This window comes from Apteryx rowi, unplaced genomic scaffold, assembly GCF_003343035.1.
Source record: "Apteryx rowi isolate R43461 unplaced genomic scaffold, aptRow1 scaffold_329, whole genome shotgun sequence".
In the NCBI taxonomy this organism is placed as follows: domain Eukaryota; kingdom Metazoa; phylum Chordata; class Aves; order Apterygiformes; family Apterygidae; genus Apteryx; species Apteryx rowi.
This window is the reverse complement of record NW_020449741.1, coordinates 144,190-164,958: the sequence shown is the minus strand read 5'-3', so window position 1 is coordinate 164,958 and position 20,769 is coordinate 144,190. Positions and strand designations below refer to the sequence as shown.

Genomic DNA, 20,769 nt, shown 5'->3' with positions numbered 1-20,769 from the left:
GAATAAATATAGTTTGTCACAAATCCGTCATCATGACATATTAAGAACAGGTATAAATGGCAGGATAGAGATAATTAATCAGTATTTAAGCAAACAACCATGGAGTATTTTCTAAAACTCTGCAGTGACTGCTAATTTCAAAAAGTAGCAAGCACCTTATAGGGATTCCTTCTGAGTGGAAAGGCTAAAAGGAAGCTAATAATCCCAATTAAACATGAATCTGTTTTTGAATATGTTGAAAGATGATTGTATCTACTCTGTAAACCAAACTAAGCTTATTCAGGTTGTGTCTGTGATTAGTGAGCCTTTAAAATACACATTTATGTGCTGCCTTTGTAAGAGGATTTGTCCATTTTCTATGCAGCTTCCACATATGAATCTTTAGGATATTCAGGAGAAGATTTAAATGCAGATTCTTAGGAAAAGTGTATCCCAAGTTTCCTTGCTGAGCTACATAGGAAACACTTTTCTGGCCTTTCTGCCTATCACAGATGGGCCACAGCAAGCAATTATTCCTCACCATGAGCTACGCTGGCATGTCAGCACAGTGCCTTGGGTCAATGAGAAAATGAGGAGGGAACAGCTGGGCATTTTGATTTTTCTGCGCGAACATTGTTTCTTCTATTCACACTCTGCTCCTTTCTCTGTAAATGAGCTGGCCCTTGCATCAGCCTCTGTGTTAGTGCATTTGCACAGGTCTCAGGGGTCTTAGGTTTTGTTGCAGTCTTTTTCATGCAAGGTTGCAAGAGGAGCAGTTGTAACGGTCACTTGGCCGGGTCTCAGGAGAAATGATCTCTGTGTCCAGGAGCAGCATCCCACAGCGTTGACATGGAGCCCCACTGAGAAGGAGAATGCATCTGCATTTGAGAGGAGACTCTTTACTCCCGCCCTGTTCCTGGTGCATTAACTCTGACAAGCCCATCTGCTTAGTTTGATTTTGAAATCTCAATATTGATTTGTTAAGCAAATCTGTTTACCTTTTGCACAGCCAAACATTTTTTTGCATAACAATTAGACCAGTGCTGATGATCATTAAAGAATGACACATTAAGGTCTAGTGTTACTAATTCTGGTGTACAGATAGGAAGACTTTACCTCTTCCTGTACCAGTAAGTGGGAAACTGAGCAAAGGGGAATAGACCCATAAAGAAATTGGTGAAGTATTGTTATTGAACTCCTTTTTGGGTTCATGTTGCACAGAGGTTCAGCTTGGTTTGTCACTGGAGGGCCACTGGAACCCAGCTAGTGGAGGCTGCTGAGGAGATCTGCTAAGCGGATGTCTGCTCTGGTCCCCGCAAGCCTGCTTCCCTGGCACAAAAACAGGTGCTGGTTTTGGCCTGCTGCTGCAGCCTTTTCCACCTCCGCTACTTGCTCTAGATTTTCTCCCACTGGAACTTAGTCTTAAAATCTGTGCCAGCTGATATATTCACGATCAAACCCAAAGCTAGCTAGTCACCTACAATTGCCAGAAAAAATGAGAGGTGAAGAAAACATCATTACAGACATCTGGCCATGTGACTGATATGTTCATTTATATGTTCATTTATATCCTGAATTTTGAATGGATTATAACATGGATATGGAGAGGTGATCAGAGAGTGCAATTGTTACTTTTCTTCCTTAAGTAATGCAATTAGTGACTCTACCTGAAGTAATCCAAAAGTCTGATTTCTGCTGTTGGAGCAAACCAGATTTGGGATATACAGAAGTGCCACGTAGGTGATGCTCACTTAAGCCTCTTTCGTGACTCAGTGATGAGATCTCTAGGATCTATGGGAGCTCTGAGGTGTCAGCTGCATGGTATTCACAGAAGAGAGTTGTTTGCTTTGGCTTATTTTCCTACAATGCCTTCTGTTTCTCAGAGGATACGTTGACTTACATTGACTCACAGTCCCTTGCGCTTTCATTCCCCCAGAATCTTTCATACCGACTGCAAAGTCAGTTGTGTCTGTTGTGGTCTCTTGGCCCCTTCCCCATTCTATAGGGTCTCCCCAGGAAGATGTACAACTCTAGCAGTAGCCACCATGGGGCTGAATAGACAACACCATGGAAGTGTGGGCATTCGGAGTCCACACAGCTATTGAGTGAGGGGCAGGAGTGCAATTCAATTTCTGGTGCTTAATATTTCATGTGAGCTAGTGTGTGGTTTCTTTTCTGTAAGAATCTTGTGAGTGGCTAACCAATTGCTTTCCCTTCTCTCTGTTTCTCTGTTTAGCAGGAAGGAACGTCCTAACTCTCTGAACGTCTTCCCCCTCACGGATGGAATGGTACGTGGGCAGATAGGGGCCAAGATCGTCCCAACACTGGACCACTGGCACCTGAGTGACCTCGGCCAGCTGCAGTCCAACTCCAGCTACAAGGTTTTATAGACCATCACGGAGCAAGGGTTTCCCACTCTCCAACTGTCAATAGCATCCCATGTTCTCATTAAGACAGAGACCAGTCTGTGTCCATAACCCTTTGCAGCCTCTCCCTCCTGGGCATCTGCTCTTTCTGGTAGCTGTGCTGTAGGTGGGAGGCTAGCGTTTTGCAGATCTGACATACAGTGGGGGAGGGATTTGAGAGTTCCTCATGCTTCTTGTCACCTTCTCGTCTCAGTGTTAATCTCTTTTACTTGGCTGGCCTCAAGTGGAAAGGAGTGTGTGGGGAGGCAGTTAGGGATTTAGGGAAGATAAATCCATTGCTTTTTATAGTTTATTTGGGAGAGGAAATGGTGGAACCTGTCCACCCCCCCTGTTTATAAGAGCAATGCTTCTGCACATCAGCTGGGACCAGGCATTGGGTTGCATTTGCTCTCCAGTGTTTGTCCTTTCTGACTGATCACAGTTTTGGACTTACCATCTTCAGTAAAAAGGGGTCCTAATCCTATCTGAATACCCAAGTCTTACACTGCACTTCAGGTATTTCATTTCCTCGCACACTTAGTTTTTTGCTCTAAACTTGCATTTGTCACCTTCAATACACTGCCTTCGGCACTGCAGCTTGCCAGAAACCTCACAGCATTGCATCTGCGCTGAAGCAGCTGGATTGTCCTGCCTGTTGCATGTGATGCTCTGCTCTACTCTACCTTTCAGAGACTGTATTGAGCCCAAAGACCCAGAAGTTGTACTCTTAGTTGACAGTTCTGTGTGTTTGTTCACATTTTAGACTATACATGGTGACTAATATCTCACCAGTTCAGAGTCCCACCAAATATCTGTCCTCGAATGATGTTCCACAAATCCCTTGTAACAGGCCTGAAAGCTCATAGCACATGTACCCAACTCTGCTTGCGGTATATCCACGGATTTCCCACAGCTCCTGGAACTGCTTCCAGGTCTGCTTTAAAAGCGTCTGATAGAATATTCTGTCCCCTGACTGGAATTTGTAGAGCATCAGGTGTTTCATATGTCGCATATTAAAGCAACCTAAGAGGATACTGTCTTCCTCTTGAAAAGTTACAAATCAGTAATCCTGTAAAATCCATTAAGACAGTAAAGAGAAGGAGAAAAAAAAAAACATGTTATTATAGCCATTCTGCATGTCTCCAGACTATACTAATGGCTCTTTGGCCTGACGACTCTGCAGAGGTACAGCACAAGTAATGCAGACAAATTCAAAAAGGTACGCAGAACATGAAGCAGCAACTTCTCTTTTTTAACTCTACCTCTGGAAAGCAGCCAGGCCCAGCACAGCGCAGACCTTAGCACTGCATCAACCCTCTGCTGTTGCAAAAGTTGAAAATCTAAAGGCATAATGTGGGCATAAGCAAGATCCTTGGATAGGATGGAGATTGTTCTTGGAACCCAACCATTGCTTTAATGTTAGAGGCGTACGGGTTTGGGAAACATAGCATCTCACAAAATGTCCATCAGGTCCTACAGTAACTTCTGGAGTGCAGTTCCTGAAATTAGGGAATAGCAATGCCACAGTGCAGTGATGTAATCAAGGAGCAGGAAATGAAGATATTCTATGAACATTTTTCTTCAAGCAGGATGGTGCTATGCCAACACAGCACTGCTACAAGGACACACACAGCAACCAAAAGTTACAGAGACTATACTGCTTCCAGTTCTGGAGTTAGTTTATTTCTTGGGATCTCCAGATGGTGCTATATTGTATGGTGTAAACGCACCCCAGAACTCTCTAATGATCAGGCGTGTGTGGCAGGGGTTAGCTTTTAGAAGAGAGCTGGAAGGAAGCTGGGGTTAGATCCATCTTCCACAGACTTGCTAAGGCTTAATTCTTTCAGCTGCACCATTGCAGAGCTTCTAAAAGCTTTTTAGTAAGTGTTGAGTGGTACTCAACAGTAATTCAGTGTCTGCATTGCAAGAGAATGTGACAGGAATTCAGATAAATGAAAAGTTTTGATTTCCACATTCAGATAATGGGTTGCTGACTGGATCTCTTTGTAATCTGTTGCCGGTGATGTCAGGCCAAAAATCCACTTCTGGTTATAAGAGAACATTGTGCAGAGGTAGTAGTGCACTGCTCTAGGTATATCTGGAGTAGTGCTGGGCTTGCTGTTGGTGCTTGTTAGGGGAATTTGGGAACCGGACGCTGGATTTAAGGAGGGTAGCTAATAGGTGCAGTTGGAGTGCTTGGGCTACGAAAAACTCAGATGGATAGTGTATTACTGTGGCTTTCCTAAGAGTATGGAGCAAACGTATGAATAATTAAAGGAAGCGACTGACTGACTGACTAGATTTGCAATTTGGAGTGGAGATTTTCCTCCTGCACTCTTACGCACTCTCTGACTGAAATGCTATTTCTTAAGTATTTTGCATGGCTGAAATCTCAGCATTACTGCTGATGTGCTCCTCTTCTCTTCTTCGGCAGCTCTGATATTTCGCTGACATCAACTGTATACACTTAACTCACCTTCCCAAAGTGTGTATCCTGAATCTTCTGACTAGTTTTCCTTCTCCAGGGGTGATACTGTAGTTATTATCTTAAGTGTCCTTATATACTTATTATTACTATTTTTTGTTTTGGTTTCTGTCATTGTATTATTTTATTTTTACATTCAGTTGTACCTTTATTTTATGTAATGTTTTGGAGATGAAAGTCCTTAACGTTTTTGTTTTTATGTACTATGCTTTCAGTGTTGTAACCATACAATTGTGGCTACTCATGGTGACATATGACTGCTATGAATGTTGGGCCTTTGCAATGCATTTTGGAGGTCACTACTACACATTTGATGTTTAGGAAGTTGACAGGTATGGCTGTAGGTAAGTGGTGGTTATGGAGAGTATTCTTTGGGCGAGCTATGGGTTATGGAAGATGCCTCCTCAGCTGTAGAGGAGAGCTGTGGACTTAGTGGAATATTTAGTATTAATATAGCATTCAGGAAAATAGAAAGAAGATTCAGCAAAGTCTAGTAGAGCTTCTGGATTGTTAAGAGGAGTGCCTTGGTAGTATTTACAGTCTGAGAGTGGGTTTTTCCAAAGCAGGCTAGTAGGTTTATGAAGGACATTTTATAGGTAAATGTAAAATTCAGATGTATAACCAAAGGGTAAGCATAAGATCAGAGTGATTATGTCACTGGTGCGTTCTGGGTGAGGGGAAGAGTATGTCAGTAAGTAAGAGGTTACAGGGTATGTTTCTGATACAAGTATTGCCCTATAGACACTGATGATACAGTGTTTCTGAATGACATCTAGTTCCTAAGAATAAGGAATGACACTGGACCCAGCTGGGTGTCTATTTTACAGTGTGAAGATCCTCAGAGACTGTGGTTATCCTGTAGACATAGAGGGGGTACAAGAACATCTCTGAATTCTGAACAAGAGAAGTTTTGTTTGAGGGAAAGAGGTTTTATGATTGTACTTTACACTTGGTACTCTTTGTCCCTTTGTAAATTAGAAAGCACAGTGGGCAGATTGCAGTTGAAGTAGCGCAAGGCTTACTGGGTCATATTTGTTCTGGTCTGATATTTTTTTCTTTACACATCAGAAAAATAGCTCCTGGAACAGGAATATGAGGTAGAGGTGGGAAGTGTGGTTTTCACATGTAGCAGCCTAAGTAAAATGTCCCCATCTCAGTTTTGATGCTAAAAATCAGCAAATGTTCAGGGAGATGATCTGAAAGTCCATGCGGGGATGTGGGTGTTGTTTGGACTGACAATCCAAGAACAATATACCAAAAATGTGGAACATATTTAATGGTAATGTAGTTTAAAAATATATCATTTCCAGTATAAAGGCACAGATGCAATGTAAAACCTTTGACTTCCATAGTGCAATGTACAGCAGGATATTTTAAGATCAAGCACACAGAGAACAGTCTAATTAAAGGAATATGTTAATAAGAATCCAGATTAAAAAAAATGGCTGCAAAGGGTTAAGTCACCATTTTTTAGTCTTCTCTCTCATCCCATTTTGAATTTTTTTTGTCATGTTATGAAGTTGTTATTAGAACAACAGATTGAAACTCCCAAATTAGTGAAGTGAAACAGCATCACAGCTCCAAGGCTGGGAGGCGTGAAGCAGCCTCTGAGCAGAATCAGAAGCTTTCTATCAATTGCACAGGAGAGGAGAAGCAAGTAGTAAAGAATGTAGCTGGGTCTGCATGTGCAGCTACTGAATGTCACTGCACCCAATTGCAACTCATTATCACATATAACTCTGAAAATTTATTTTTTCATCTCCCTGCAGGCAGTAATTAGAGTGGGCTACCATGAAGAACAGGGAGATCTCATTTGGGTCTGGGAGTGATTACTCTGTTGGTTAGGAAGTTAATTGCCGAATTGTGAAGCAGTGCCGCTTTAATTGACAAACAAGGATCACAGTGTAAAATGCTGGCAGAGTCCTGAAAACCTCCCCTGTTTTTCAAGAGGTGGTATTGCAAGAAATGGGGCTGTCATGTCTGCAAATCTGAGACCCAGTTGTGCACATTTCATCCTGGAAATCCATCTCATATGTTAATTTGTAAACTTCTGATTTTTGAATTCTTGGGTCTTGTCTTCTGTCATTTTGAAGTGGGGAGATCATATCTGCTTCTACTCTGTTGTCAAGCTGGATCCATGCCTGGCTGGCTTCTGCATAAAGTGTTAGGCGGACACAGGTCTCCCTGCTAGCAAACTTAGACCATCCCAGCTTGGTATGCACTTTGCTTCTGCAGTTTAGTGTCAAAAATACTTCTCTGTTCTCTCAAAGTGCTATCACCCCAGTTGTTGTAATGACTTACAGTAATGACAGCATCCAGAAATTCTAAAAGGCCAATTCAGATCCTTTCCAAGCAGTATCCATGTTGCCTTTCAGTCTTGGAAAACGTTGGCCTGGCTTACTACAAGTGCTAAAACCCTTCAGCTTCCACTGTAGTCAGTGGGAGTTGCAGGTCCTTTTCAACTTTGATAAGGCCATCTTCCTTGAGATGCATGATGAAGAGATCACATGCTGTGACTTCTGAAGACCAATGCTAAGCAGTAAAGGAAGAAGGATATCAGTCCTTAAATAGGTAGGATTTGCTTGCTGAGTTCAGCACGAGAACTCACTGCTTCATTGTGGTTGCAGTGCCAAGCGTGACCAGTGAGCTCTGGACATTAGTTGGTGTGATGAACGAGACTCATTTTTCCATAATGCTTTAAGGCAGCCATAACCAAGACATGGAAGATTAATTGAAATGTATAGCTGTGCTTTTCCCTTTCTGTTCTTCTCCCACCTTGGAATTGTCATAGTGCCCCCAAGATGAAATGTCCGAATCTGGACAGTCCTCAGCAGCTGCCACACCGAGCACCACTGGAACCAAGTCCAACACTCCCACGTCATCTGTGCCCTCTGCTGCTGTCACCCCCCTGAATGAGAGCATCCAGCCCGTCAGTGAATACAATGGCACAGCCAAGAGCAATAAGAGGGCGCGAGAAAAGCGGAACAGCCGGAACATGGAAGTTCAGGTCACACAGGAGATGAGGAACGTCAGCATAGGTATGGAAACTGGATTTGATCATTAAAGTACTTGACTTCACAGTGCTTTTGTTTGTCTGTAACAGGAAAAGGCTGGGAACCTGAAGGGTAATCAGCTTCCTAAGTGTAGAATTTGAGGTAGGGTTCCTTAGAAAGATATATGAGCGTCAAAACGCTAACTGGATGTGAGCTGTTTTCTGGGTAGAAAATTTTAAAATTTTCAGTAGTACAGTTAGTTTATAGCTAGTTTCATGAATATTCAGGATGGGAATAGGTTATTGAGTTCAGTCCCCTGCAGCTGCACTCATCTGTGTCATAGAACCCCTTTCCTGAACAGTCAAGTGCCATCTTAGTCTAACTGGGCTTTTAGAGAGCTATTTCTGGACCTCATCAATCTGATAGTTAAAAACTTCCATTTAATTTCTTGTCTGAATTTATTTGTAAGTATTTTATACCCCGTTGTTCATATGGCAAAATTGTCAGTCAGATTAAATAGTTGTTTTCCCTTCCGTGTGTTTATCCCACACCCTGATGTATTTACAAGTAGCAATTATATCCCCATTGAGTTTTGTTTTTCTAAGCTAAATAAGCTGATTTCTTTTAGTCTGTTTCCAGTATAAGAAACCCCTCAAATCTTTGGAAGTTACAGTTGTTTTTTCTCCACTTGCCGGAGTCCTCTGTGGATTTGAATTCATGGTGTCTAGTGAGGAAAGCCGTCACCTAAGCTTTTAGCACCAGGCTATTTAAATAAACAAAATGGTGGAATAACATGATGAAAGCCAGTTTCTGTGGTGTTTAATATAACTCTATCAATGTGGTATCTAAGCAGCCCCCAGCCTGTATTGTATTTAGATTTGCAGCAGCAATGAGAAATGATCTGTTTCACAGGTCACGAACTTACATACAAAAGTACTGTAAAACTAGCTGATGATCATAAAGAAGGTCTGTGCAGGAATACCTGCATGAGCCTGGGTCTCCAAGGTTAGCATCTGAACCAGGGGATTGTACTTTTAATCCTTGTAATGCAGAGGAAGTTCCTCTGCTAATATTCACAATTGGGCTTCTGGCAAATTAAAATTATAAAACAATATATAACATCTTTTGTTATAGCTTTTGGCTGAGGTTGCTATGATTTGAGTCCCGTTCTGTATTTATATTAGCAGCTGAGGGGCTCCCAGATCATAGAGTTTAGTCTGCCAGACACCAGTGTAGTTCTTTATAAAAGCATATGGCTTCTGCATAGCCAACTGTTAAATTGCTACCTGTTTTGTGATCTCGGCCAAGGCAGGTCAGTGTAAGCGTTAGTACTGGATAAATTGAACATGGATGTCTTTGGTGGCAGAGACAGGAATTGCTCATAACAAGAATAAGCGAGAACTAGACACACAGGAAAGGAAAAATTGCTATAGTAGTTCCAGTGATAATGCTGGATTTGCTTCAAAGATAAGTTTGCCTTACAGTATTTCTCCATGGGGTTCAGAGAGCTAGAGATCTAATGCCCTCTAAATAGTTGTCCTTACAGTCACTTTTACAGTTGCTGCTTTATGAGCTAGTTTACCATCAATAGCTTTCTTGGGCCAAAATCTGCTCTTTTGCATAGGAGTGCAACTCTGAAGTCCTTGTGCATGTGAAAGCTTGTATTTTCTTGGTGAAAGTATTGTATTGTGGAATCTGCTTAAGGCTGATAGTTGTTAAGTGCTCTGCATATTCAACTTTTCAGCTATTTCTCACATGTAATGTAGGATCAGATCTCCATGCTGCAGAGAAACTCAGATCTTTGAATTTTAATTATGTATTTTATGCATAAATAATTGTCTGTCAGGGATGCAAATGTGTTAGAGCAGAACCTGCAAAAAAGGTACTCAAAGGCATTTGCAGAAAATCTTCTCAGCTTGAAAAAAATAAAGAGAAGGAATGCTCTGTTACTGTGAGCCTGAAAACCACTGGGGTATAGATGCCTAGTTTGGCAATAGATACACATCAAGCTTTGTCTTCAGGCATGGCATTTGTTGCCAGCTTGTGCACAATGCCAGCCTAAAACAATAAAATCAGCGCTCAAGTTGTCAGGGGCTTTCTTTATACGCTTGTCTGCTAAGGCTGTTTGGAAAGGTCAAAAATTTCACATCTGACACAGTTAAGGGACTAATGTAGTTTACAAATGAGTCTTTAATCTTTCAAGATTTTCATATTTGAACAGACCCTGTGTTCACACTACTTTTTGGGGATTGGTATAATTCTGAGCGTTTGAACAGTTTGGTTTGTAATACATATAACGACAACAGTGGGAAATTGCTTATTTTCTTTGAATATTGGCTTCAGGCGATAGATTATACAAAAACAGACTAGATTTCATATATAGCACAATGCAACTTTTAAGTGAAATTTCACTGTAATGTCTGTCTAAGCCAGTTGTAACTTTGAGAATTTGTACTGACAAATTATTTTACTAAAATGACTCAATACCAATTCATAACTTAAGTAATCTCTGTGAAGAGAGCAAAAAATTACTGTGTGTTCTTAGATCTTGGCCAAAGCTGCATTGTAAGTGAAGGGTTTTTACTGAGAGACAGAAAGTTCATTTTGAAGTTATTTAAATAGGTGGAGTATTTCTGATTGTCACATTGTACTGGGGATCCATCCCAATGACCTTGGCGGCACCCAGGTATGGCGGGAGGTGGGGGTCACTTGCAGTTATGTGTCCTCCTGCTCTGGAATTGTGAAGGCTACCTTCCCAGAAGTGGTGCCTTTGTGACTCCAGATGACCATCCCCTGTTCCTGTTTAAACACTTTGCGCATGACACCATGAAGTTTTGAAGTCTTGATATTCAAAGCCCCAGAAGTCCCTTCCAGGAACACCATCCTTTGAGAGTCCTGATCTTCTAGATCATATGTATTGTCTTATCTAGGGATGGGAAGCAGTGATGAGTGGTCTGATGTTCAGGACATCATAGACTCTACTCCAGAGCTGGATATGTGTCAAGATCCCCGCCTGGAACGCACTGGTAACAGGTATTGGTTGCGACTTTCCACTGTTTAGTCTGGCTTTGTGAGGAGTGAAGAATGGATGCTGTGGCTCACGCTGAGTTCAAGATGCAGCTCTTTGCTTAAGCCCATACGTTCTCCTTAGTGGAAATATGAGGGGTCCTGAACCTCTTCAGGTTCTCAAGGGAAGGAAAACGTCAGCTGGATATTTGCTAGGAACCTGTCCAGCTGACCCAGAATTGGGTTAATTTGAGACAGGGTAGTTTGCCTTGCTGGATCAGGGAGGACAAGGAAACATCCCATCAGAAGTTTCAAGATGGGAAAAGGGGACAGAGGCTTAAGTCTTCAAGGGGAGGAGAAGATGCATTTGTTTAATAGGAGATCAGTTCTGAATTCAGTTTTAAAACTCAAGTTTTTTTCAGTTTTATGTACTGTAAGTGTCAAGGAACAGCAAGAACAGGGCTGCTCCCCAAAGGAGGATAAGCCAGGAGCTGAGAGTGACCCCACCACAGGCAGTGCCCTCACTGACCCAGGTGCAGTCCTGCAGGATCTGAGCAAGGTGCTAATAACAGGCTCCATCAACAACCCCAAGCAAGGTGAGGGGATGAGTTAGGGCCAGGGACTAGCCAGGAGCAGCAAGAGACAGGGCTGAAGACAGATACGCCTACAGTGTAGCTCAGATAAGAATTAAAGGCCCAGGTCTGAGATTATATGGAGCCCTTGGACCAATGGACAGAAGGTACATGGGTGGGGGTCCCAGGTGAGGCTGGTCAGGGCAATTAAGGCCAATTAGTACACTCAGGACCCTGACAGAGTCTAAGTTTGTGGACCTTTACTGAAGTCCTGTGTTGCTGTGGTTTCTGTCTATAACCCATTTTGTGTTAAACAGGAGACTCCCCAAAGGATATTAATTTTGACACCATGTTTCTGTGAGGCAGCTGTTATTCTAGAATTATTAGTCTAGTTTCGTTCATTCATTTTTACCAAGGTCTGGTGGGTAATTTTACAGGGGTTCATTAAAATCAACCCCCAAACTCATACAGGAATGCATGAAATTATCCTGACAAAGTCAAGGCAAGACTTTCTCACAGTCCAGATCTGGACTGGATTCCCCCTGTTGAGCACCCTCATCTAGAAGTGTATGTGAGCAGCAATAAAAGATGCATTTCTCAGTTGTGAATCAGTCTATAGTAGTCATAATTTGGACTGGATTGTATTTGCAGTTAAGCTCCTCTCAGAATATGTAGGACATGTGGGGAATTTTTAGAGTCAGCAGCAGGAGGAATCCAAGTAGCTGAGCCAGCTCTGCGTGAGGAAGATGAAGGTGCCTGATGAGATAAGCCTGATGATCAGTCTTGAACCTGAGGAGAAATGAATGGAGAACATTGCTCCACTGAAAGCTGTTTGGACAGAGTAATCTGTGATCCAGGTAGAGAGAGTGAAAGCCACAGGAAAGAGATACAAGCTAACTCTGGAGCTGCTGAACAGCATGCTTGCTGCTTTTTAAAACCAGAACACTTCAAGACACATTCAAAGAGGGTCAAGCTGGATTATGTCTTCAAGTCAGAACTTGAATGTTGGTTGCTTATTGTCACTTGCGGTTGTCCATTAGGCAGCATGTGAACTGATTAATTCTCATGCAGTCACGGCACCCATTTGTAATTCCTCAGTGCTCCTAGGCTGCTCTCACATGCCTGCATAGCTCTGTAGTTAAAAAAACTTACTTTTCCTCCTTTTTCTGTAGCATATTGTACTCCTGAAATATCAGAGACAGCTACCACAACACATTTATAGCTTCCGGGCTTGATCACTGAGACATGATTTGCGTAAGAAGAAAGCCACACAACTTGAGCTAACCTCCAGTGGTACTGATGTTTCTTTTAGACTGCTGGAAACGTTGCTCAGTGTCTCTTCCTGCTGGCTGATTCCCCTCAAACAATGCAGGGCATTTAAAAATCTTTATACCCACATTAATACCCATTCTTGGAATATGCACGAACAATCCCAGAGGTGGCTTCCCCCTCTGTTATTGTGACTTCCCACAACAGCTCTTTTCTGTTTGAGCCATGAGACTGTCAAGAAATACAAGATTTTTGATGGTAGAAAAGAGACTAAGATGTGGGAGTGTGCTCCCCTATGATATGATTAGATGACATTCAATCTACAAATTCCAAAGTTCTTCTCTTTGATTTACCTTTACTGAAATACATTTTGCTGACATGTGAATAAGAATTCATGCATGTGAACTCACCCAAAGAAGAAACTAACCATTCAGGCTAATTTCACTTACTAGTTGGGAAAGAAAAAAGAAAGCAGTTGTTGTCTGCAACATTTGAATCCTTATCTGATCTTAGTGCTATAAAGGGTGCTATCTAGCTTGATAGGCATGTGGGAATCATTGCACAGTCTTAAAAGTCAGACTTGAGAGCTTCTGTGAGTTGAAGTTTTCCGTCAAATACTTAATAGTCAGAAATTATTATGATTTTAAAAGGAACCAGCTAGGCCAGCTTTGTTGAGGTTGTGCGTGATAAGTACTGTCAAGTACCTTGATATGAGGAATAAAATGTGTTTTTTCCTTACTTAATACATTCACTGAGTCAGCCCATGGTGCACAGGTATAAAGCTCTCGCTGTTTTAATTGCAATGGTCTGCGATGCTCAGCATTTCAGAGAGGAATGTTGTAGCTTAAATGTTGCCAAGTAACAAGAGTCCTTGCTTTTTCTCTTCCAACAACAGCCCGACACAGGGGATTGTGAACAAAGCATTCGGCATCAACACAGACTCTCTGTATCATGAACTTTCCACAGCAGGGTCCGAGGTTATTGGGGATGTTGATGAAGGAGCAGATCTGCTAGGTAAAAACCTGTTAGAACCCTTCTGTTCTCTCTGGTATAGTGAAAACTATGTGAAGGTTTTAGAAGTATTTAAATTCTCTTTTTTTCAGCACTTTGGGTCTGTGTCCTTTAAGAATGGCATGAAATTTGGGGCATACTGTCACTGAAATATGTACCAGCAGTACAGTAATATGTACTTAGAAATTAATTTAAGTGGTTGGGTAGCTTTAATTTGGGTTGTCTTTATGTGCATTTTTGTATAGGATTCTTCTGCACAAATGCTTCAAAGCTTGCTCCTTCCCTTTCCTCACCCAAATTTTCTCCCTGATAATTCTGCACAGTAACAACTTCACTTAGAATAAAGATTTTGTTTGAAGTCTGCAATAAAGTAACTCCTTTTGTTAACTTTTGAAGTTTTAACAAACAATAGTTCTTTGTTTTCATATGGAGATATTTTGTTCTATATTGTGGCTTTTACCCTTTTATAGTCAATCTGAGAATGTAATCTCTTTCTAGGCTGATCTTGAAAGGAGCTTGTCATATCCAAAGTCTGGTTATATTCCACATTCCTGACTAGGACTTTGAAGCAGTCAGAGAAGCAACTTTGTTTTTGGTTGGAGTCTGAGCCCTTGCCTTACCTTTTGGTGTTGGTCTCTGACTATGTAGACCATAATTCATAGCAGAATTTAAGCATGTGCTTTGTCTTCTTTGTCCTGTTGAATGTTTTCCTGAATCAGGACAATACCAATGAGGTTTGAATACTCAGACAATGCAGACAGCTGATAAAGTTCAAAACTGTGTAGCTCACTTTCAGTTTTGCTGCTCAATTTAAGGAGCCTTAGGAGACATGAGGACAAAGTGCCTTTCATGCACTGAGTAGCAAGAGATCTGATTTGAAAGCATAACTTTCCTTTCTGGTGATTACTGACATAAGAGCTGCTTATGGATTATCTCATAATTGGTTCTGGAAAGACAGTTTTTACTGAAGAGCTTTTGGATATAAATCCAGAACAGGATCAGCTGAATCATGACACAGAATTGCAGCAGCTCGTCTTTGCAAGATTTAAAATTACAAAGATATTTACGTCACCTTTGAGTATGATCCTTGCATCTCTGAAAGAGTACTTTGCTGCAGAGAAGATAGTTTTTAGCCTATTCACTGATGACTTAACTGTGAAGGAAAGGACTGAAGACTGAAAAGTAGGCTAGCCCAGTACTTTGTGCTTTATCTAGTACAAAATCTCTGAAATTGATACTTTTATAGGCAATTGTGTAACTTTGGGATGTAAGAACAAGTTACAGACTATTGCCAGGACTCTTGCAATAGCTATTTGATGTAGATAGATTTTTATTTTTTTAGAAGCATGGTGTTAGCTCTTCAAGACAGCTGTTGTGCATGACACAAATCAAAGGAGTGATGACCATTGCTATAGTCTTCAGACATTTATTGTTTGTTCCAAACTCAAGATTGGCGGAGGAAAAAAATCGATAGAAGACTCCAGGCTTTCTCTGCCTATGACTGGAGCCAACATGTACAGATACTCTCAAAATTTAAGTTTAGAAGTTCTTATGGAAAAGCTGGAGTTCCAGTTTTGGGAGTAACTTGGGTGTTAGCAGTGATTGCAGAAGGGCTGGGAGTACTGCTGAGAGTGAAGATGACAGTAAGAACTACATGTGCACATTAAAGCTTCATCTACCCTCTGTGGCATGAATTTTGGTTAACCAGCCTCCATACATCATTGACAACTCTCTTCATAGCAGCATCAAAGCATTACAGCCACTGAGAATCTTGGCATTGCCCAACTATTTGTTCTTGGTTTTCAGGTGCTCTCTCATTTAGAAGAGCGTATGGTATATGGCAACCTGCCACTGATCACATACATCCTTTGTGCCAGCTGCTGCTTTCCTGCTTTCCCCAAAATGGCTGGGGCATCGGGGAATGGTCAGCTTCTGAAAGCTGTTATTCAGGAAAATGACTTGCTTGGTATCTGAACTGCTTGGAACAATTTATTTCCCCTTTCCTGGAAGCCTGCCTTCCTGGAATCCGCTTGCCGGTTGGATTACATCATGAATCCTGTAGTCTGACACAGTGATCAATGAGAAATGGGAGCTGTTGTTTTCAAAGGGCCAAAGGTTTTAGTTGTCCAACTGGAGACCTTGCAAAGTTGAGCACCGCAGTTTCAGTTAAAGTCAAAGGTGCTTCATCTCTTAAGTAAGGCTGCCTGAAGATCAGTGACATATCTTGGGTCTTGAGACATCTGTTGTTTGGGAGCTACCACTTCTAATAAAAATATGCAGTGACTTTGTTGAACAGTGCCCCTGTAAGATTAGTTTATGAAGATCAAATTCCTTTCCACCTAGATTTTAACCACCACCTTAATATCCACAGCTCTAATTTTTAAATTAAGTATAAAATTACTTCCATTTGTAGAGATAGTTTGTCCTTTTTCGCCGTGCCAAATACTTGGAAAAGAAGGGACATTGTTTGATCTTTACCTTTCTTTTGCTTAGAAAAGAAATATATGTTGATCCCTCTTCATTAGGCATAAAAGCCGATCTTTTTCTCCAGGCTAGCACTGTTGTTGTTATGGATAGTGTGTCTAGTGTTAGGTGTCTGTTAGTCCTTCTCTGAATGGGTCTCACATTTTCAACCTTACTAAATAGGTGTTGTTTTCTCTGTTCTTTTTATGAAGCATACTATGGAAAAATACAAGAGAGAATGAAACACCTAAAATCCATTTTAATAAAAGCATTTGCAAGCTCATTCTGAAGAGCAAGAGCTTAATTATACCTGCATAAATAAAATGCTTTGTAGAGAGATCTGCACTCATCTCCCTGTCTAACACTAGAAAGTGTTAGCTGATACTTTATCAGATGGAGTATTACACTGTAGTCAACAGCTCTATGTTTCCAGGCCTGAAAGGTTCCTCTTTCTGTGGATTTATCCTTTTCTTTATGGGTAAAACAGGATTGATCTGCTAATGATGAAGAATTTAAAAACTCTCTGAAAGTTTCTGTGTTCTTTATGTGTTCCAAGATCCCTTACACAAAGCTGCTGAAAACTACATCGAAGCGAACCCTTTGTTGCCAGCTTCTCAAGAGATACTATGTGATATGTCATTTACCAGCTTTTCTGTGCTGCTCCCTGGGACGATTTGCTGGTTTTGAGCAGAGCAGCAGAACTCGTGCAGATTATCGCGTGCTGGGCCAGCAGAAGAGGAGGGCTTTTCCCCAACCCTTTGCAAGTCTGGGAGACGAGATGGGGTGAAATCAGTTAGTTCTATAAGTTTCCTGACAGAAATATTAATCTAACTAATCCTTTTATTGCTTTCTGGCTGCCTGCGCAGTCCTCAGACATTTTAAGTATCCCTTAAAATTAACACATGTGCTGTCAGGGTTGTATAAAGGGAGGAAGGCAGAGAGAGATCTTAGATGTCCAATTTCTCTGACCAAGAAACTAAATTTGTACATTTTTTGGCTATGTGCAATAGAAAGCACTAAGAATATCTGCTAAAGCTGGAGGCTAGAGGCTAGATCTCAGTACCGACAAATCTGTCAACATTATTCACAATTTTGCCTTTCTTGTTAGATACGTTGTTCTCTCTTCCTTCCATATCTTTGAATCTGAAGAGTCGCAGAGGAAATTGTGCTATATGGACATGATGTAAGCAACAAGACTCACAAGCCGAAAGAATTTTCTCTCTTTCTAGGTCATATTTGGAGCTCACTTTTCTCTAAAAATTAGAATTTGCTGTAAATGAAATTTACGCAGTGTAAATGAAATTCAAATACTTCCTCTAGGGTCACTCAAAGCTTGGAAATCAGTGTTAGAAGGGTATTGTTGCCTTTTGGACTCAGTTTCTTAAAGAAAGAGAAATGTCATTAAAGAGGACTTTAAAATAAAAGGAGCTTATGGAAATTACCCTTGAGCAGTACCTGGAAGACACATCTGTTTCTTGACTGGAAAATCTCACTCTTGCCTTGTGGATATCTGCAAAGCTACCAACGTCTCTTGGTACAAAATTGGTACTCTCTTTTGCAATTTTGGATTATAAAATTACAAATAAAGTCTGTTTTTCTCACTAATTTTGCTTTACATACATTAGTTCATATAGGATGTAGTTTGGAGAAAAATGTGGAATGAGAACAATTATTTACCCAGAGTAATTGTTAACTGAATTCCCTTCTTTCTCACTACTGCCATATGAACGGTCCTGCTATCTATTTGGCCTATTGTCCTGCATATTCATGTGTTAATTTTAGGTTTTGCGGGACTGATCCTGATCACGTTCCCCCTTCTTTCATCTCCCCCCTTCCTGTTCGTCACTGTCCCATGGGAATCGGGACGTGAAGGCCGACTGGCCGTTTGGCTGTGGGCTGTGGGGAGGTGCTTCCTTTCAGTTTTAGGATACCTGCCTGTGTTTGCTTTGGAGACTAAAACCTCCCCTTCAAATGACAGGGGTTTTGTGGTGAAGACAGAAATTCAGCCATATTAGCGGTAAGTTTATATATAGTTTTTTATACAGAAGTTGAAATGAGATTACCACACCCAGTCCCAGCGCTATATCGTCAAAAACTGTTTTAAATGCAACTGGTTGTCTTTTGCAGACTGAAGTGTCCTTGAAGTACACATTTATTCTGAGAAAATCTGGTTGCTAAAAAAGGATTTATCTTTTGCTCATGAGGGGAGGGGGAATGAGAAGGTAGTGGAAACTAGCCATTGCCCTGCATTTAACGATACATGACTGAGAAAATAAAGGTTTATCCAGTCCAGGAAGATGTGATCTCCTCAGATCGGTGTCTGAAAAACTGGGAGCAGCTAAGGCTTGTGGTTCCAGTTGTACCGCGGGTTACCTATCCTTGATTTTTTTACGTCCTGTATGTAGAATCATGCCATCTGCAGTCATGGCAGGTCCTGTCCTTACTATTTCATGCCTTTTGACATTGAAATGGCTGAATCATTGTTAATTTTTTTTTAAACAAAATTTTTATTTTGTTGGTTTTGGTCACTGATTGATCCTTTTTTTCACTTCCTTTTTTTCCCTTGTCTCTCTGTGCTTCGCTGGACATGGCCCGTAGGGGAGTTCTCAGGTGTGTATCTCTCCTCCATTCAGTTTCCTTCATTGTTTCTTTTTTCCTTGTCGAGATTGAATGACGTGGTATACACGTGTGATACTCCCCTGCTCTTGTCCACCCACGGTTGGCTTTGCGGACTTTGTCCCGCCTTTGCCTTGCTTGGTTGCCTCACACTGGTGGGTCCCCAGACAGTAGGACATCGCTGCTTTGTGCTCTCATGCTGCTACATTTTGATAAGCTTTTTTTTGTGGCTTTTTGCCGGTTTGCTCCACTGTATTACACTGGCCTGTCACTCAGGGTCTTGGGAAAACCCTGCTGTGCCTCTCTCTTTCTATGGGGTGGGAAGTTTCTTTTTGTCAGAACAGGAACTGTATTTTGAGGAGAGCTCAGGAGGGCACAGAAATCAAAGTTAGGTTTTCCATATTTTTCCAAGTGAACAAAGCTTTGAGGAATCCCTCTGCTTGCATGATGCCCATTACAGGTCAGTTAATGCATACTGACCCTCTTCTGGAATAGCTGTAGTAAAATTAAAGACAGTTAATTGCTTTCTGGATGGATTAGAGAATGGCAGAGCCTCTGCCTTTTGCTGAAGCTTTGTCTTCCGGGCAGAAGTTTGAGGTGATATCTCTGTCGTCTTTTTTTTTTGTGGAAGAGGCTCACTGCATTAGGGCCACGCTCGGCCACCAAGGCCCTGCACTTGCAGAATTTTCACATTTCCATAAAATGCATTTGGGCCCTAATGCAATTTCAGATGAAGTCAAGGGGATGTGTCCTGATTTCAGTGCAAGCTGGATTAGGTCTTCTCTGTAATAAAGGCAGGTGACTTGCACAGATGCAATGTGTTGAAAGACATAGCATAATACTGTGCAGTGATGAACTCCCTCGTGTGCCTCTGCCTACAGGCTAGAGTGGACTCACTGCCTCTTGGTGCTGGGTCTGTAAGGTTAAAAAAGAAAGAGATGGCATCATCCTTTCTTTTAGCTCAAACTGTTTTTACTCTTTTACTGTAAGCCACCTTTTCATGGTCCTCTCTCAGAAGACTTCCCACCAAAATTTAGGTGGAATTTGTCTGAGTAAGAAAATGGATTTGGGTCTGTGCAAAAAGGCCAAATATGAGCTTTGATATTTTTCCCCTCAGCCTGTTATTTTTCTCTCCCCCTGTCTTTCCCTCACCCTATTCATAATGTCTGTTCAGTTACCTTTGTTGTGGGGGTGGCAAGCCCAAAGGTGGTTAGTCCAGGGGAAATGATGAAGATGGAAGAAAAACGTGAGCTCAAGTTGAGCTTGTTCTGAAATCTCGGGTGTAAATCCCTGCTAGGCTGGGCTGAAGCAGAACAGGGTGTAGATTAGTTCCTACTGATCATCACGGCATATGCTGGCACCACACACACACATACTTACACATGCTGATGAGCTGCACTGTTTGCTATTTACAGATCGGTACTTAATGGCTGCTTTTTTCTCTTCCTTTCTCCCCCTTTGTCCCCATCTCTTTCTGTTCCCTTTCTCGTATGGGATGGCTCTCATAGTACGGGATGATTTCTTTGGTAAGGCGAAGGCCTTTTTTTTTTTAAACATCCATTTTTTTTCTCCTAAATTTCTTCTGTTCACCCGACATCTCTCCATATGTGTTGCATTACCTTGGTTTGGTTTTTTGTGATGATGGTGTCACCTCTCCAAGAATCAGGAGGCAGCTGATCCATGCCACTGGTTTGGGGATTTTCTTATGCTTCTTGATGTAGTTGATTATCCACTTTGATGCTTCAAACTATCTGCCTGGATATGGGAGGTGCTCAGTGTAGGATAGCTCTGTAAGACATGGCTCTATCCAGACCTCTCTCCCTTTGCTCCCAACCACAAAGAGGTGAAGAGTTCTTCTAATCACTCCACAGTGTTTCCTTCCACAGGTAGGGCTTTCCCATTACAGCCTACATGAGGTTATCTCATAATATTTGCTCTGTTGCTCTGCAATGGCTCAATCCATTTCTTTA

At 41.5% G+C, this 20,769-nt stretch overlaps 1 protein-coding gene across 4 annotated transcripts in view; it reads left to right on the top strand.

The window, feature by feature from the left end:
• MAPK8IP3 (mitogen-activated protein kinase 8 interacting protein 3) overlaps window positions 1-20,769 on the top strand; it is a 64,975-nt gene that overhangs the window by 16,370 nt on the left and 27,836 nt on the right. The window contains exons 6-10 of one of the 4 annotated variants that reach the window (XM_026071591.1): window positions 2,216-2,267; window positions 7,661-7,907; window positions 10,793-10,895; window positions 13,605-13,723; window positions 18,782-18,793. In XM_026071591.1, coding sequence (XP_025927376.1) covers window positions 2,216-2,267; window positions 7,661-7,907; window positions 10,793-10,895; window positions 13,605-13,723; window positions 18,782-18,793 — 533 coding nt within the window. Of the gene's footprint in view, window positions 1-2,215; window positions 2,268-2,366; window positions 5,214-6,671; window positions 7,441-7,660; window positions 7,908-10,792; window positions 10,896-13,604; window positions 13,724-18,781; window positions 18,794-20,769 lie in introns of those variants that run through there. The other 3 variants (XM_026071592.1, XM_026071593.1, XM_026071594.1) reach the window with 3 other exon arrangements.